A 19,267-nucleotide genomic window follows, 5' to 3' on the forward strand; every position below is an offset into this window, starting at 1 on the left:
AAGTCCTAAAAAATAAAAAAAATATCTAAGTCCGAAAAAAAATTTTAATTCTCGGAAAAAAAAGAATTGAAAAAATTCTCGGAAAAATAAAAAAAAATTGATTTTGAAAAAAAATTTCCTTGGCATAATAAAATGGAAAACGAAATACGAAAAAATGGAAAAACCCAAAAAATTGATTTTGAGTTAAATAATTTTCTTGGCAAAGAAAAAATGGAAAACAAAACTGTCAAAGTATTGCGAGAAATCGCCAAAGCCCAAAAATTGAAAAATTATTCAAAGATGCGAAAGGCTGATCTCTTTGAAGCAATAAAAAACACGAGTCCTGTCATCAGTCCTGCAACTCGCAGACGAACGACTGATGCAAGACTTTTGCCTGTTAATGAAAGACCTACCGTAGTCATGTTTGTTCGACCTCCTGTTAAAGTTTTGTGAAACCTGCAAAAGTGCGGTTTGTTGTTGGACCTGATGTAGCACCTACTCCAAGGCCGATTCCTGCTCCAAGGCCGATTCCTGCTCCAAGGCCGATTCCTGCTCAAAGGCCGATTCCTGCTCCAAGGTCGATTCCTGCTCCGAGACCGATTCCTGCTCCAAGGCCGGTTCCTGCTCCGAGACCGATTCCTGCTCCGAGACCAGCCCATTTGCAAAATCCCGATGCTGTTCAAGAACCTGTGCTTGATCCTGGATTTTTTTCAAGGTTTACGACAGCTGCAAAAAATGCTGTTTTCGACAGTTTTAAAAGTGTGCTTGAATCAATTGACCCTTACGTCCCAGAGGCTGTGAAGAAAAAAGTGAGAGATGCAAGAGACGGAGTTGAAAAAAAAATAAAGTCGATTATTTTCAACAGACCGGTTCCTGCTCCGAGACCTGGATTGCTTTCAAAGTTGACGACAGCTGCAATAAAGGTTTTACAAAAGCCGGTTCCAGCTCCGAGACCTGTCAAACCACGCATCGGACATTTTCAGTTGTCCGATCACGCGTTGAAACATGTTCCAAAACAATTTTCGCATCAAGTCGAAGGAAATCATCGTGACGCTTCTAACTTTTTAGATTTGGCAAAAGACGGAGCGATAAAAATTCTTCAAGAAAATAAAAATAAAAAAGCGATCCTTGTTTTGACTTACGATATGGAGAGCGTTAGCCTTACTACGGCAGAGGAAGTGCATCGAATTGCTCCTTTTTTGTCAAAAGCTGGGATTATTTTGGAGTCGACGGATTTGGGAGAATTTTACGAAAAAACAAAAAATGAAATCCTGGGTTTTTGGGTACGAAAATAAATCCATTTACCCTTTGCAAATATCCAAATGTTTGAACAGAAAACATGAAATAGATTTGCTGCTTATTTCAGACGAAAAATCAAATCATTATTGTCTGAAAAAAAATCTAAGTCGACTCATTTCCTCCCAAGCATCTAAAAAAAACGGAAAAAAATATTTTTGTAGAAATTGCTTGCAGGGGATGAAAAGGAGGATCTTTCAAAACATTCGTTTTATTGCAACGGGCATGACGCAGTTCTAACCAATCTTCCTCCAGAAAAAACGTTTATTGGATTTAAGAACCTAGGATTTTCGATGAGGGTCCAATTTATTGTTTACGCGGATTTTGAAAGTTTTACCAAACCGATAGATTCGTGCGAACAAAATCCAGACCAGTCTTACACCAAAAAGTTTCAAAGGCACGTTCCAAGTTCCTTTTCATTCTACATAAAATGTTTTGACGAAACCGTTTATAGCAGCGAAATATTTATTTCCGAATCGTCAAACGAGAACCAAGACGTAGCCCAATTTTTTGTTGAAATTTTTGGAAAAAACTTGAAAAAAAATATGGTCTACACAAAGGACGATGAAAATAATTTCAAATCCGCAACAGTTTGTCACATTTGCGAAGAAAAAATTCTCGATAAAGAAAAAGTGCGCGACCACTGCCATTTTACTGGAAAATATCGAGGAGCTGCCCACAACGAATGTAATTTAAAATACAAAAACCCAAAATTCGTTCCTATCGTTTTTCACAATTTGTCAGGCTACGACAGCCATTTGTTTATCAAAAAATTGGGAGGAGAAATAACCTGCATTCCATGCAACGAGGAAAAATACATTAGCTTCTCGAAAAAAATAACAGTGGGAGAGTACATTGGTAAAGATAGAAAACCCAAAGAAAAAAAAATTGAATTGAGGTTCATCGACAGTTTTAAATTCCTTTCCTTCAGTTTGGATACTTTGTCTAAAAATTTAAAGCCGGAACAGTTCAAAAACCTCGCAAAATATTATGAAGGAGAAAAATTTGATTTACTTCGTAAAAAAGGCGTGTATCCTTTTGATTGGGTGGACACATTCGATAAATTTAAAGAAACGCAATTGCCTCTAAAAGAAGCGTTTTTCTCAAAACTCAACCACGAGGAAATAAGCGACCAAAATTACGCGCATGCGCAAACGGTTTGGAACGTGTTTCAATGCAAAACGTTCAGAGATTATCACGATTTGTACAACGCGTCGGACGTTTTGATACTGGCGGATGTCTTTGAAAATTTCAGGGACGTTTGCATGAAACATTACAAGCTCGATCCCGCCTGGTATTATACGTCTCCTGGGTTAGCTTGGGACGCTTGTTTGAAAATGACAAAAATAAAATTGGAATTGGTAAGCGATATTAACATGCTTCGAATGGTACAAAAAGGAGCTTGTGGAGGGATATGCATGATTTCAAAACGATATGCAATATCGAACAACATATACATGGGAGACGCGTACGATCCAAACCAACCGTCTAAATTTCTCATATACTTGGACGTCAACAACTTGTATGGATGGGCTATGTGCAAACCTCTTCCCACTCACGGTTTCGAATGGATGACAGAAGACGACCTTTCCAATTGGAGATTGATTCCGTGCATTTTAGAAGTTGATTTGCATTCTCCGGAAAGCCTTCACGACGAATTCAACGACTACCCCCCGGCTCCTGAGAGAGTGGAAGTTGAAGGAGTGGTACAACTCAGTTCAAATTTAAACGACAAAAAGAATTATGTCATTCACAGCGAAAACCTGATATTGTACGAACAATTGGGACTAGTCATCACCAAAATTCATCGTGGAATAAAATTTGAGCAACGGGATTGGATGAAACCGTACATTGACCTCAACACCAAATTGAGAACAGAAGCCACCAGCGAATTTGAGAAGGAATTTTTCAAGCTGATGAACAATTCGGTGTTTGGAAAAACAATGGAAAACAATGAAAAGCGAGTGGACGTGAGACTGGTGACAAAAAAAGAAGATGCAATAAAATTATCGGCCAAGCCAAATTACGACAGGTACACGATTTTCGACAAAAACTTGGTTGCCGTTCACATGAAAAGAACAAATATTTTTTTCAAGAAACCAATTTATTTGGGAATGTGCGTTTTGGATTTGAGCAAAACTTTAATTTTTGATTTCCACTACAATTACATCAGAAAAAAATTTCCAGGAAAAGCAAAATTGTTGATGACGGACACGGACTCGCTTGTTTATGAAATAGAAACGGACGATTGGTTTAAAGTCATTTCAGAGGATGTGGAAAGCAAATTCGACTCGAGCAATTTTAGCAAAAGCCATCCGGCTATTCAAAGCGTTGGGTTCAAAGCTGGATTAAACGGAAAGGTTCCTGGGATGTTAAAAGACGAAACCGGAGGAGAACTGATTTTAGAGTTTTTCGGCCTCCGGTCAAAATTGTACTCTTTCAAAACCTATGAAAAAGAGAATAAAAAATGTAAAGGAATCAAAAGAAATGTTGTCAAAAACGACATCACTCACGACGATTACAAAAGATGTCTCGAAACCAAAAAAGAACAAGTAAACAAAATGAACGTCCTCCGACCCTATTTGCACGACATGTACTCGGAGGAAATCAACAAAATCTCTCTCAGCTTCTACGACACCAAAAGATTCACATTGGAAGATGGAATTCAAACGTTGGCTCATGGACACTACAATTTAAAAGAAAAGGAACAAAAGGTAAGTGACAAAAAAAATGAGGAAGCAAATTAAAAAAAGGAAAAAAAAGGTAAGTGACAAAAAAAATTAACAAATTAAAAAAATATATTAAAAAAAAAGAACAACAAAATGATCAATGTGGAAGGAGTTATTTTGCCGAACGAGGCTTTGACCAATTTTCAATTGATGGAAGCAGCAAAGAAACTAAAAATAAAAAACTTTCGTGGAGTTTTTGTCAGAGACATATTACCTAAAAAACCGAGAAAAAAAGAATGTGGGATTATCAACACGGGGGATTCGAGCACTGGAGGATTTCATTGGGTGTACTGGTACAAAGACGGAGACGCAAAGTTCAGCTTTGACTCTTACGCTCAACCCCCTCTCGTCGAGCTCGTCGGCTATTTAAAAACCCCTGTCTTACAACAGCGAAAGGGTCCAATTTGGAAACACGTCTTTTTGCGGTCACTTATGTCTTTACGTCTTGAAAAAATGTGAAGAGGGAGACAGCTTTCAAGACGTCCTCAACAAACTTTGGTGACTGCAAATTGAATTTAAAAAAATTTTTTACCCGTTTAAAAAAATGATTGACAAGTTCAACAGAAACGAATTCAGCGCTTATTTCGACAACCTTGCAGCAGCAGACTCAACAAGCAACGTTTATATTAAAACGGATGGGTCCAGCACCATCACTGCAGACATTGATTTTAACTCTCAAAAAATCATTAATTTGGCAGAACCAGCCAACTCACACGACGCCGCCACAAAATATTACGTGGACACGCATTCGACAGGAGGAGGAACTGGCACTGTAATTGGAACCACAGACTTGGATTTAAATTTTCACAAAGCGATCAATTTAAACGAACCGACAAATCTTTACGACGCCGCGACAAAAAATTACTTCGACGTCAGCTCGAGCATGCGTGTCAAAACTGACGGGTCGAGCACCATCACTGCGGACTTGGATTTAAATTCCCACAAACTGATCAACGTCTCTGATCCAACCGCTTTAAAAGACGCAGTGACAAAAGGGTATGAGGGCACTAAAGTGTCATACAACAATATCTTTTACACGGACATTAATATGACGTCGCACAAATTGACCAACTTGGCTGAGCCCATTTTAGCTTCAGATTCAGCCACGAAAAATTATGTGGACACGCATGCGTCAGGTGGTGGAACTACTGTTGGAACGGCAGACTTGGATTTAAATTCCCATAAATTGATCAATGTGCTTGATCCTTCAAACGCGCAAGACGCTGCGACATAAAGTTACACCGACTTGTTGTTGCAAAAATCGAGTTTGACAAGTGTCGTCCCAGGGTCCAGTTTCACCAGTTTGGGTTTTAAGTCTCAGACGGTGGCGGCGTTAACAACTTCTCCTGTGTTTTCGTTTTCCGGAAAATCTGGATTGTTAAGAAGGTTGTGGCTGGCTTTATACAGCACATCTGGCACAAATATTCCAGGTCAAGTTTTTATTCGAATCTTTACAGACGGAGAAATTAATGTGGGGAACTATATAGAAGTGACTGACGGAATTGGAGTGGACAACACTGGACTTGCCACCGATTTGCTTTTTTCACCATTGGGAGGCGCATTTTACGCCAATTCTTTGCAAGGATGCAACATGTTTAACACCACTTCCTTGGGAGGATACTTTACGTTGAACATGCCTTTCAGAAACGATCTCTCCATTTAACTGGTGAACAAAAATGCTAAAGCCATCACTTACTGGGTTCAACCCTTCATTTCCACTCTTGCTTCCATTCCTGCCTCCATTCCTCTTTTCAAACTTTACTGCTGGACGTTCAGATATTTGAATACGACGTATGGAAGCGAATATGTTTTGCTAAACACCAACGGAAAAGGAAATGGTCTTTTTCTGAAATACATCAGGATGCACGTTATCGACGCCTCTGGAAACTGGTGGGAGTCGAGAGTCAGAATGTATGATGGAAATTTGCCTCCAGGCAACGGCACCGTTCTCACTCCTTGAACTCCATACAACACCAACAACTACACCTACTTTCCTGGTTACGACGGTGACAGCACATGCATCTTCTCCTCGTCTGGATTGGAAGATTTTTACTTGTCTTCGTGGAACGGATCAAACTTAACCTCGTTCAACAACAAATCAACGGGACTGCTTTACCAATCCACCGCCTCCATCGGATCCACCACCACCATTTCCTTTTACAGAAATTTTGGAGAGGCAGATTCCATGCCCAGCGTCGCAGCCGGCAGAAGGCTAGTCGTCACGCTCAACTCTGGAGACGCACAAATCGGCAAATCCGGAAGCTATAACCTTCTTCTCGGACAAGCGTATTATTACGCCTAATTATCAAGATTTAAACACCTTTACAAAAATTAAAAAGTTTTTTTTTCATTACGCGTTATCACGTCATGAAAAATAAAATATTTTGTCGTCGGAATTTTTGTCCCAGAAAATTTTCAACCCGCGATTAACAAAAATTTCACAACGATGATGAAAAATGATTTTGTCCCAGAACTCCCCTTTTCTAGTAGTGTAATGTATTTCCCAAGTTCAGGTACAGTGTACTTTAACAGGATCAAACCAAATAAATTGCCGAACATTATCAAAAATATTGAGTTTTAATAAAAGTTCACCTTTTATATATTTTATTTGTAAAAAGAGTGAAATATCATTATTGATGTTGCCAAGCTTCTTGAAATCATACTTATGAGAATGATCGAGGTAAATTACTATTCATTCAAGAGTAAAAAATGATGAAAGCATTGCTTTGTGTACGTTTACAAAGAAATATATTGTACTCTAATTGTATAAGTTCCTTCAAGGATCTTGGAAACTAAGGCATTCATCTAGGAATTTAAGACATTCTTTGTCTAAAGGAAAAATTTAGGCCAGATGATAGAAAAACCTCGAACTTTCTGCCTACAAGACATCTACAATGTAAAACTATGGGGTTTCGGTATGTTCAACATGCAGCCTTTTTCTGTAATATATTCGAGTTCTATAAAGAGGTTTTTACGCGCTCAGTTTATTCCACCAATACATTATCAAGCCTTAACATGTTTGAAATACCTAATAATTAAGTGTACTTGAACAATGAGGGCATCGCGTTGATCAAACCATCCACTGTACTCGCCAGAATTAGCACTTTGTGATTTTCATTTTTTTGGAAAATCAAACAACACCTGGCTGAGTTAAAAACGTCTAAAGCCTAAAAAAAGCAAATTGCAGAGATAGTTGCCGCAATATCCAAAGAGGAGTCGTTAAAGACGTTAGGGAAGTACCAGGAAAGAATGCAACTATGCACAGATAATAAGAGAAAATAATTTGAACATATAAAATAAAAATTTTTAATATCTTCTTTTGTCCTTTTAATTCATTATATCATTACTTCTAGATTTAAGTAATATGTCAAATGACTTAAGTAATGCTCTTTTCTAACTCATAGGTTAATTGCATTCACAGATGATGAAACAGATGTGTATTATCTATCTTTTATTATATTTATTTTGATGCTTTGTTTAAATTTCTTATCAATTAAAGTATTAAAAAAATCTTTTTACTCTGTACGTTTTTCTTATGCATATCCCTCACCCTTTTTTGAGCTATTTACATGTCTTACCCTCACACCTTTACGACCCTTCTGCATGTCTTACCCTCACTCCTTTTTAAGCCTTCAAGTAAAAATAAATAAAGATGTTAATTTTTTTATCTAATTTGTTTTTTATAATAAAACAGTTTTTAAAAAAATCAGGTAATAAATATGCGGAAAATGTAAATTCAATTACTAAGTTATAAAAATAAATATTTATGTAAATAAATAAATATAAAATTGTAAAATGTAAAAATAAAATATGTAACTAAATAAATATAAAATAGGAATATTAAAAGAAAAAAAAAAAAAAAAAAAAAAAGAAAAAATATGTTCCTTGTGATATTATAATCATTACCCCCCATCAGTTATGAAAATTCAAAATTTTTTGTTACATGTGTAACAAAATATAACAAAATTGCAACAAATTACTTGCATTCTAATTATTGTATTGTAAAAAACTATACAATAGTTAGAATGCAAGTATTTTAATTACTCTATATTAAATGTTAAGTACCCAACATTGAACTTGTAGAGTTTAGAGAACTGAAATAATGGAAACTTACATGTGAAAAATTTGAAGTTGTTATGAGTGTTTTTTTCATGGACAAATCAAAGTCAAGTTCCTGGGTTTACTCAATAGTGGTAATAAATATTTATCTTTTTATTCTCAGAACACTTTGCGTACGAAAATGTATGTATGTATGTATGTATGTATGTATGTATGTATGTATGTATGTATGTGTGTGTGTGTTTGTAATCTATGAATTCAAATTTAATGTCTATCCAAAACAGATGTTTATAGTTAGCCAAGTGTAAATTACTCACAATTAATGTTTAATTCAGAACCAATAGATATTCAGTTTATTTGACGAATTGCGTTTTTTTAGCTGTCTTTGTACAGATAAGTATTTTAAAACATTTTTGACTTTTATTATTAACAAACAATATCAGGTAAAACGTAAACCAAATAGTAATTTAGTCTATTTCTAACATATTTCTAACATATTTAAAGTTTAAAGCTTAAAGGATTAATGGTTAGGAATAAACAGGGTTGAGCAGAGCCTTCTTGAATTATCATTTACTACCATTTACTATCATTTACCGTAACTTTTCGCAATTGTAAAAAACTATTGATGCAAAGTTTTTTCTATTAAACGTTGTTTATTTATGTTAAACGTTTTTTCGTTATAATTTTAAAGTGTGCAGTAAATTTAAAAAAAAATTCTTTCTTTAGAGCTCTCGCTTTTCATGTTACTTTTCATGTGTGCAGCAGTTTTTACTAGTCATTTTATTTTATATATATCAGAGATTTTATGGTGCTCTCCGTCTTAACAAGATCACCAATAACTTTCAAAGTTAAAATTTAAATTAAAAAAGTATTTAAAAAACTTTATCAGTTCAAAAAAAAACTTCTCTACGTTAAAAAAACATAAAATTTCACATAAAAGCTGGTCCTTCACATTCAATAATTTTTCATCAAAACTGATCTTTTATATTCAATAATTTTTCATGAAAGCCGATTCTTCACATTCAACATTCTCACGAGTACATAAAAGCTGATCCTTCACATTCAATATAAAACGAGTTGTCGACAGGAGTAACTTTAAACTTTGCCTAAAAGACATTAAATTTCTTTTAACAAATCGCTGCATAACATAATACATCAAAAAAACATATTATAACACATAATGTAATATGAATATAATGCATAACCTTATTGCTAATCTTATATCAATACAGAATCCGAATTTTTACCGTTGTCATCTTCTCTGATAAAAATATCGCAGTTTGAGTATGTAAAGTTATTGGTCCAGTTCTAATTTTAGAATAACCATCTGAAAGCGCCATTAACAGAATTAATTGATCTTGCAAAAAGCTATCCACACATACGCCTAATTTGACTTCTTTTACAAGCATTTCAGCAGCTTCCAATCCCACGAAACGCGCGGCTTTTCCTGCGTATAAAATATTTAATTTATACCCACATATGAAAATACATGATATATTTTACTAAAAAATACTCGCGCAATAAACTCCTAGTGAGTGTTTTATTCTTCGGACATTGATATGGATATTGAACGGTTTATTATTCAGGCGGAACAGTTTGTTATTAACAGCTTCTTATTAAGCGGAAGCAGAAACATTGTACACGTTTCACTTATGAAACATATTGCTATCTCAGATAAAAACTGCTACTTTTTTTAAACATTCTTGATAATGAAAAAAGAAATATAGTTTTTAAGCAATGAGAAAAAAAAAATCCCTAATTTCAAAATCCTTTTTTTTTCCCACCTTTTTTTCCAGCTGCTGTTCCGGCTAAAATTGATCCAGTCGATGTTTTGGCCACCACGCTACAAAAAAACCGTGATAGTCATTTGTTTTTTTTTAAAAAAAAAACCATGATTATATATTGGGAAAGATTAGAAGTAAAAATTTGTTAGAAAATTTTTCTTCTAATCTTTCCCAATTTAAAAAGTATTGGCTTTTTACTCTTTACATAAGTATTTACTCTTACATAATTCCACACCCAGTGCCAACTGCTTGGTGCGTTCTACACTGAGAAATACGTGGTTTAATACTCAAGTGATCTTCTATGTATTTCGCAGCGCTATTTGCCATTTCTGAGCTAATCTTACAAATAAAGAACGATATAATGGTAAAATGAAATAAATTTATGTACCACGTTCAACAACAACTAAAATGTTTACTTACTTTATCCGGTAGAGCACCTGTAATAAAAACAGTTCCATAAACTTCAATAACTTTACCAAAATCAACCATAATCACAGGTTTGAAATGCCTAGAGCTGTTCACAATGACATTAACTTGCCCACCACCTTTCGGATAAAAGCCCCTAAATTTTGAAATATTTTGAAAATAAATATTGTGGAATACCACGTATAATACTACTGTCAGCATATAATAAAAAGATGCGCACACGTGTCGGTTCAACAAGTATTTTGCGGTAGAGTTGCAATAAGTAAAAAATCTGTAAAATAGAATTTCTTTTTAAAAAAATCTTTTAATCTACTGCAACAAAAAAATTGCTAATTACTCCTAAAACAAATAAAAAATACCTTCGCACTAATTCGCAACTAAAATCTAACCCAAATTTTGAAGCAATCGGTTGAAATACCTAAATAAATCTTCAAAATAAAAGATCCCATTTATTCAATAAAACCGTTCATTAAAAAATCTTATTATTAAGTAATATTTTTAAATATTACTTTTTTGCAACTAAGGAAGATATAAAAAATTTACTTTAACTACTGTTTAAGGTGCTTATTAAAAACTGATAAGTTTTCATAAAAACAGCAAAAAAAATAAATAAAAAATAAAAGGCAAACATAAAACAACCTCCATGTAGTAGTCAATGGAAGGGGCCATTTCAGCGTTAGTACCACCTTTGTATATTATTTCCGTTCTTGAGTTAGCAAAAGCGATACAAGGAATAGAAACTTGCATCAAAAGACAAACACTTCTAAACATAAAAAATTTAAAATCTAAGAGCGATTTTCTTATAAATAGGGGAGAGAGGGGGCAGCTTTGGAAAAATGCATTTTTGAAGCGTTTTTGTATTTAAACTTAATAAAAATAAATATTTTGTGAAGATATTTACCTTCGCAGCTGTCACCTGTTTTTCCTAGCATTTCGCATAAATTGGACAAAATACTTGATTAATTTGTTTTTGAGGATAAATCCTAAACACTTCGATGTAAAGTTGTAAGATTTTCTTGACCACATTTCTTACTTGTGATTTTTAATGTTATTTATAAGATAGAATTATTGAAGACATAAGTGGATGAAGGCGTTATGCCGCAAAAATACAAAATTCCACTTTTTTACACAAATAAAGGTGTTAAGCAACGCTCTTTCACATGAACATAATGACACCGCACAAAAATGTGCTAAAATACGATTTTCACAGTGGATGAAGGAGTTATGTTACATATTAATTCAACCATAACACGATTTAACGCGGATGTAAGTGTTAAGGGACAGTTCCATATTGGTGTAACATAACACCTTCATCCACTTACGTCTTCAATTCATAACATTTACAATTAAGCAGAAAATGTCAATAATTGATAAAATTTTGTTTGAAAAATCATCGTTTATTATTTAAAATGCTGTTGGGGCAGTTTTGAATAAAATGAATGGGGCACCTTTGAACCGTTGTTTAAACTTCTCGCGCTTTATTGCTTGATTATTACGGCCTGAATTTTTATTATTTAACGATAAAAATGGTTCGAAGTTATAAAAAAAAAAAGAGAGTGACAGAAGTCATACAGGAAGATATTAATGCTTTCTCTAAGCTGCAAATGGATTAATGAAGCCAAACGAAACTGCTACAACTTATAATATAAAACGTATACAACTTATAATATAAAATTTATTATCTAAGACCGAGCTTGGTTTGACAACTAAATATACTGTCGCACAACTATTTTATAAAGATGAGGAAATAATGTTAAGAGACTACCTAATAGAAAGCTCTAAAATGAATTATGGCTTAACATATAAACATGCAAAAGAATTAGCATTCTATTATGCTATAAAAATTTGCAAATTTCCAAGTAAATGGATGGAAAATAAACAAGCTGGTATAGAGTGGTTGAAGGGCTTGATGAAACGTCATCAAGAACTTTCACTTAGAAAACCTGAAAATACAAGTTTGTCTTGTTCAACAAGTTTCAATCAGCACAATGTAAATCAGTTTTTTGATAACTATGAAAAAGTTTTAAAAAATTTAATTTCACTCCTGACAGAATTTATAATATCGACGAAACCAGCATTATGACAGTAGTACAAGCACCCCATATTATAGCATCACGTGGAGCAAAATAAGTAGGACAGCGTGTTTCTGCTGAACGTGGAAAACTAATTACTATGTGTGGTTTAGGAAATACCATAGGAAATTTCTTTCCACATGTCTTCATATTTCCAAGAACACGATTTCATGACACCATAATAAAAGGAGGACCACCTGGTTTTATTGGTTATGCAAACAGTCCAACAAGTGACTGTATGACAGGGCCATTGTTTTTAAAGGTTCTAGAACATATAAAAAACTAGTCAGATGTTCGAAAGAGGATTCTGTTTTACTGTTTTCCTGTTTTTTAATGGATAATCATGAAAGCCATTATACATTAGATGCCATCAACTATTGTTGTGAAAATGGAATGGTAGTTTTAACATTTCCACCTCACTGCACTCGTAGAATGAGATTCTTACTGAAACCCCAGAAAGAGAAGAAATAAAAAAATCTTATCTTTTAGGTAAGGGAAGACTTGAAATATCATTAGGAATTGGAAAACAAGAAACTTCCAAAATTAGAATCTCAAAAGCCAAGCTAAAACAAAAAATACTTTAATCTATGTTGAGTTATCTTAACTTTTAATTATTTTGATTTTTTACAGTTTTTTTTTTGAAAGTTTAGATTTTGATGCTTGTAAAGATTCTTTTAAAAATTATTTGAGGTTTATTTTATATATATATATATATATATATATATATATATATATATATATATATATACACTACCGTGCAAAAGTCTCCGCTCATTTGTAATATTTCAATAAAGTAACAAAAGTTTGCAAGAAAATTGCGTTTATTTTTAATTGTTTATTAAACAATGAATTAGACAGTAAATACAATACATTTTAGGATGATTTTAAATATATAAAATCAAGAAAATGTTAATATACAAAGTTGTAAATGTTAAATTTTATTTTCATCAATATGAGACCCCTTGGAGCGTATAACAGCAGCACATAATCTTGGCATTCGGGCTAATAATTTATTCATGGTTTCCGCTGTTATCTCATTCCAAGCTTTTTGCAAACGTTCCCATAGCATTTGCTGATTAATAAAAGATGTTTCACCTGCTTCTCTGATCTTCCGATCCAGTTCATCCCACAACTTTTCGATGGGTGATAGATCTGGTGATTGAGGAGGCCAAGTCATAATTTTGCAAACTTTTCCCCTTTCTTTTAGTTTCAAATAATTTTTGCATAATCCAGATGCATGTTTTGGATAGTTGTCCTGCTGCATGATGAATCCTTTCCCAATTATACGAATACCAGATGGAATCGCGTGCTTAACCAAAATATTATGGTACATGTGTTTATCCATGGTAGATGTGATTTTAACTAAATCTCCAGTTAACCCATTGCCAAAACATCCCCAAAGCATAATATTACCACCTCCATGTTTTACAGTACTTTGTATACATTGAGGAAGCACTCTTTCATTAGGTAAACGCCTAACATGCACGCGACGTCGGGTACCAAAAAGTTCGAACCTACTCTCGTCTGTCCATAGAACTTTCTTCCAATCTTCTAATCCCCAATTTTTATGCATTTTTGCCCATTCCAATCTTTTCTTCTTATTTACTGCCCTCAACAAAGGTTTACGTGCAGCAATGCGTCCAATTAAGTTGACTGATCTTAGTCTTCTTTTTACAGTATCAGTTGATACTGGCTTTACCCTTGTTTTGTTGAGTTCTGCTGTTAAAATTGTGGCTGGAATTTTTCTATTTCTTTTGCTGGACACAACAATAAACGTATCTTCTTGCCGTGATGTAACTCTTGGTCTTCCAGAACGTGATCTGTCACTGTTGGAACCAATATCATACAATCGTTGTAGAGCATATCTCACACCTGATTCGGATATTTTTAACCTGGAAGCAATTTTTCTATATGAATAACCTTCTTCACGTAAAATACATATTTTGCCACGAAGTTCTTCACAATATTCTTTCTTTACTTTCACCATTTCTCAAATTCTTTATTAAATTCAAGACATTAAATGCGCACACTAATGCCATTTTCAAGTATAAATATAAACATAAGTCTATTAAAAGCAACCAATTAAAATTACTGAAAACATCCTTACCATGCCGGAAAGTATCATGCTACTGTCAAACCTAAGCTTACAAAAATTATTTTGGTTAAAACTTTTGTGCAGTTTTAAATTTAATAAAGAATACTGAAGAACTTTATATGTATTTTACGTGAAAAAGGTTATTCATATAGAAAAATTTCTGCCATGTTTTTAGCAGCAGAACTCAACAAAACAAAGGTAAACAAAATTATTTGAAACAAAAAGAAAAGGAAAAAGTATGCAAAATTATGATTTGGCCTCATCAACTTTTTATATTAACATTTTTTTCTTTTTATATATTTAAAATCATCCTAAAATGTATTGCATTTACTGTTCCTTGCAAATATCACACATGAGCGGAGACTTTTGCACGGTAGTGTATATATATATATATATACATTTAAATATTATATACATATATACATTTATATATATATTTATACATTTAAAAAACACTAACAACATAGTAAAGAATATATATATATATATATATATATATATATATATATATATATATATATATATATATATATATATATATATACATACATACATACATTTAAATATTATATACATATATACATTTATATATATATTTATACATTTAAAAAACACTAACAACATAGTAAAGAATATATATATACATATATATATATATATATATATATATATATATATATATATATATATATATATATACATACATACATACATTTAAATATTATATACATATATACATTTATATATATATTTATACATTTAAAAAACACTAACAACATAGTAAAGAATATATATATACATATATATATATATATATATATATATATATATATATATATATATATATACATACATACATTTAAATATTATATACATATATACATTTATATATATATTTATACATTTAAAAAACACTAACAACATAGTAAAGAATATATATATATATATATATATATATATATATATATATATATATATATATATATATATATATATATATACATACATACATTTAAATATTATATACATATATACATTTATATATATATTTATACATTTAAAAAACACTAACAACATAGTAAAGAATATATATATATATATATATATATATATATATATATATATATATATATATATATATATATATTCTTTATTATGTTGTTAGTGTTTTTTAAATGTTCTAAATACAATACCATACTAAACAATGCACTAACACAAACATTTGTTTTTGAAGTCTAAGATTTTAATTAGATCAGTGGATGCTTTAATATTTTTACATAACCCTTGTTTTATTTATTTTTACTAATAGAAACTTAAACTTTATCCATTTCCATTTACCGGTGTAATTGGGTTTTTTAAGTTTAAGGTTTAGTTCGTTTTGTAAGCTTTTTTTTTTTAAAGTTGCTTCTATTTACATCTTAAATAGCTTTAAATAACTTTTGTTTGATCAACTCTTTTGAGTGATTACAAGATAAGATTGTATAAAAAAAAAAAAAGAAAAGATTTTTATTATTAGAAACTTAAACTTAATGAAGTTTAAAAGTAAATCAATGCTTAAAAAAAAAAGTAATCTCTAGTTATTTCCATTTGCCAGAGATAATTTTAAGCTGCCCCAGGTGTGTTCAAGGCTACCTCAGGTTGGGACAGTTTTGAACATTTTCATGGGTGTTAAAGAAAAAGGAATTCTGACTTTTTAGTTTTTGAATTTTTAGCTCAGAATCAAAACACTGCATTTTTATTCCTTAATCATTATTTTGACTCTTGAGAAGAAAAAAAAGTGGTTAGAATAATTAAAATATTGATTTACAAAAAAAAGTTTAAAAAATGTTCAAAGCTGCCCCCCTCTCCCCCCTACATATTTAATTTAAAACAATCAGAAAACCTTTTACCCAGCAGTTTTTGCATCTGCTTCATAACTTCCAGCCTTTATTTTGTTTGGAGCAAAATGAATTGTAGTCGAATTCAAATCATCACCAATTAATTCTGCCCCACATAAATCACGAATTAATCTCAAGCATGTAAAAAGAAATAATTTCACATATAAGGATCTCAAATTAAAACAAAAACATTGTATGTAAAGTATTCACTAAAAACTGTTTAAAGTTTTGTACATTTGCTCCATCCCAAATAGTGATGTACATAGACAAGATTATTGAATATTATTTTTTAGCTATTAGATATTAGGCACCAGTGAAAATCAGCTATTTTTTGAAAATTCAATTGCTTTAAGCCTAAGTACCTTAGACCTTAAAATGTTTATCTGTAAAATAAGAAAGGTTTAGAGAACATTTAATTAATATTAAAAAAATTCCAACTCAATAAAAATTGGACTTTTTTAGATGAATGCTTTAAGTATTTCCAATGATAAGATACAAATACCTAGTAAGCTTATTTAACAAGTTTTAATATTTGTTTAACAAGCTGTCAGATTTTGTTTGCTAGCTTTTTAAACCATGTTTCTTTATATCTAAGATCACTAATAAAAATATAAAACTTTACATAGGAGCAAAGTCAATTGAAAGGCTGGATGACTTTTCTTTCTTTGAGATTCTGCATCTCATAGGTAGATATATAATTGAATGATAATTGTGGTTAACAAATATTAAAAACTTAAATATTTTCTTCAACTAATAGCCCATTTTAAATATTATTCTGATAAACAAACATTATTCACCATCTTCCCCTCTCCATTTCTTTCCACCACCCAAGAAGAACTATATTACAATCTGTTATTCCATTTGTATATTCCATTTGTAGACTTTAAACCAATTGCTGAAAAAAGGTAATTTTTATTTACCAAAAAGATAACTTCTAATAATTGGTAGTAAAGTTAATAACACTATTTTTACTTTTCCATCAAACTGTTATTTCATAAACAAATGACTACAGCCATACCTTTTCCATAAAAGTACTACAATTTGTTATACAAATGCAATTTAGCAGCCATAACACATAAGCAATAAACCACTCACTTAAATTTTTTTGATAAGGCAATTTTTCAACCAGAGTACATCTTTCTTTAGTTTAATATTTTTCATTTATACAGCTATATAGACCTTTAAAAAAAACTAATAAACTTTTGACAAAGTGTATATAAGAATTTTTGTTTAACTGTTGATGACTTTTTAAGCGTATACCTCTATAAGTCATTGGAAGTGTCAATTTGAGGCATTTACATGACAAACTGCAAATTGTATTTTGACAATAAAGATATCTTTAATATTATTTGAATTTTTGGAAAAATTTACTTTTTTCAAATATAGAAACTTTAAGAAATACTCAATTTTTAGCTTTTGCTAGATTCTAGATAAATTTAAACAAGAATGTTCAAAATTAGCCTCAAGTTGGAAATTTCGAAATTTCTTATTTATGCTTAATTTTTTCCTGTCTTTGTCTTTCAATATAAAAGTTATCACTTCATAGATCAACAGTTGATTGCTTTAATTTAGTACTTCTTACTTGAAAACTACTATTTTTGGTATTTTCTTAGTATAAAATACATAAGGTGACACTCCTTTTTTTGAGAATAACTAATAACTGATAATAAAGTTAAAACCAATTAAAGTACACTCTATCTCTTAAACATCAAACATCAAAAATAAATTTTGATAAATATATAATTATCCAAGTTATTTTAAATGAAATGTATGATTTGGAGTAACTATAAGTAATATTTTAAACTTAAGTTTTAGTAAAAATAAAGCTTTTAAACAAAAAAGTTACCATGGAGATGCTGAGATTTGAGTCCAGGACTTGGTCTGCCTGCTCTTATATTAGATACAGTAATATTCTTCCCATATAAGCAACTCAAAACAACAGCATTTCGAAGAACTTGACCACCCTAAAAAATTTAGCAGAATAAAAATATAATTTCTATCTAGTCTATCCAACAAACCAAAATTTTTAAAAATTTTTGTCAAAAGCTTACACAGCATATCACAATAGAAAGTATTAAAATAAACAGAACTTCTCTTTTTCTTGGTATCTAAACATGCAGGTTTTTTAAAGCAACATTTTTTTCACAAACATTCAATAAATACCAATTTTTACAGTCATTGCATCAAAAGAGTTCTTGATTTAATAGGCTCAAAGTTAAAAAATTCTTATTTTGCTTTTGATTTATTGTTTTTTAAATATGGAAAAGATCAGATCAGGTAAGTAAAGTAGACCAATAAAAACTACTCAGCCTAGTTCAGCAATATTTTGAAGATTAAATTTAAGACATGTAATATTCCTCTTAAAAGAAATAGATTTTAAAATGCTGCAATGCATTTTACTAAGGTACTAATTCAACTGATTGCCTTTCAAGCTAGATTTATAGTTGCACAGTAACAAGGTGTAATTGTAATAATTGATCACTTGCAATAATGAAATATAATGAGATTTTTTGTTTGAACTGAAATATAAACTAGAGGATTCCAGAATAATTCAATGTTCAAAAACTTTCCAAAACTTTTCCAAACAATAACAAAAAACTATTTTTAACATTCCAAACTTCTTGTTTTTCATAAATGAATTAAAAAATAGAAAAAACTTCTTGTGCTGTATTTCATCACCACTCCTAAAAAAAATTATTGCTAAACATTTAGACCAAAGTAGAAAAAAATATCAAAAGAAAAAGTTAAAAACTACCTACACCTTCCAGATAACCTCCATCAATTTGTATATATTTATCCATTAAAATAAATTTACAAGATTTTTTTTTTTTTAAAGTTACTAGAAAAAAAAGCATTAAAAATTGATAAACATTTGTTAAAGTTTAAAGAAGTTTTTGTTAACTCATATCAATCGAACATTTTTTATAAACAAAATATTTGAAGATTAAAT

General features: G+C 31.2%; 2 protein-coding genes across 7 annotated transcripts; one reads left to right on the forward strand and one right to left on the reverse strand.

Annotated features, from left to right (window-relative positions):
- Positions 1–574: 574 nt before the first annotated feature.
- Positions 575–4,780, forward strand: LOC149894566 (uncharacterized). Its single transcript, XM_090078650.1, has 3 exons — positions 575–1,262; positions 1,867–3,989; positions 4,703–4,780. Exons 2-3 carry the CDS (start codon positions 2,541–2,543, stop codon positions 4,778–4,780), a joined length of 1,527 nt encoding a protein of 508 aa, XP_089934776.1. The 5' UTR covers positions 575–1,262; positions 1,867–2,540.
- Positions 4,781–8,934: 4,154 nt separating this feature from the next.
- On the reverse strand, positions 8,935–19,238 carry LOC145192151 (RNA 3'-terminal phosphate cyclase-like). 6 transcript variants are annotated; one of them, XR_016455734.1, is made up of 11 exons: positions 19,077–19,238; positions 18,369–18,425; positions 18,163–18,281; positions 16,330–16,455; positions 10,913–11,036; positions 10,633–10,691; positions 10,268–10,409; positions 10,071–10,181; positions 9,848–9,906; positions 9,311–9,510; positions 8,935–9,169 (listed from the first exon to the last, which is right to left on the reverse strand). XR_016455734.1 is itself a non-coding variant. In XM_090098097.1 (11 exons), the coding sequence occupies exons 1-11, from the start codon at positions 19,170–19,172 to the stop codon at positions 9,095–9,097; spliced, it is 1,140 nt and encodes a 379-aa protein (XP_089954223.1). In that variant the 5' UTR covers positions 19,173–19,212; the 3' UTR covers positions 8,935–9,094. The 6 variants fall into 6 exon arrangements, 5 of the variants coding, with proteins under 5 accessions (XP_089954223.1, XP_089954217.1, XP_089954232.1 ...); XM_090098097.1 differs by having other exon boundaries at positions 10,071–10,186; positions 16,330–16,423; positions 18,164–18,281; positions 19,077–19,212; XM_090098091.1 differs by having other exon boundaries at positions 10,071–10,186; positions 19,077–19,210.
- Positions 19,239–19,267: the final 29 nt, after the last annotated feature.

The sequence above is a fragment of the Hydra viridissima genome, unplaced genomic scaffold, assembly GCF_058129835.1.
Source record: "Hydra viridissima isolate aposymbiotic clone 2 unplaced genomic scaffold, HvirCarnegie_v1 scaffold_1, whole genome shotgun sequence".
Classification (NCBI taxonomy): Eukaryota; Metazoa; Cnidaria; class Hydrozoa; order Anthoathecata; family Hydridae; genus Hydra; species Hydra viridissima.

What these genes read in the sequence shown, in the direction of transcription:
- LOC149894566 (XM_090078650.1), top strand. Translation starts at nt 2,541, where the DNA reads ATGAAACATTACAAGCTCGATCCCGCCTGGTATTATACGTCTCCTGGG. An exon ending in TAAAAGAAAAGGAACAAAAG is followed by an intron (nt 3,990 to 4,702) that starts GTAAGTGACAAA and finishes TTAATTTGGCAG; the next exon opens with AACCAGCCAACTCACACGAC.
- LOC145192151 (XM_090098091.1), bottom strand. Translation starts at nt 19,172, where the DNA reads ATGCTTTTTTTTCTAGTAACTTTAAAAAAAAAAAAATCTTGTAAATTT. An exon ending in AGTTGCGAATTAGTGCGAAG is followed by an intron (nt 10,410 to 10,632) that starts GTATTTTTTATT and finishes TTCAAAATTTAG; the next exon opens with GGGCTTTTATCCGAAAGGTG. An exon ending in GGCACTGGGTGTGGAATTAT is followed by an intron (nt 9,907 to 10,070) that starts GTAAGAGTAAAT and finishes GTTTTTTTGTAG; the next exon opens with CGTGGTGGCCAAAACATCGA.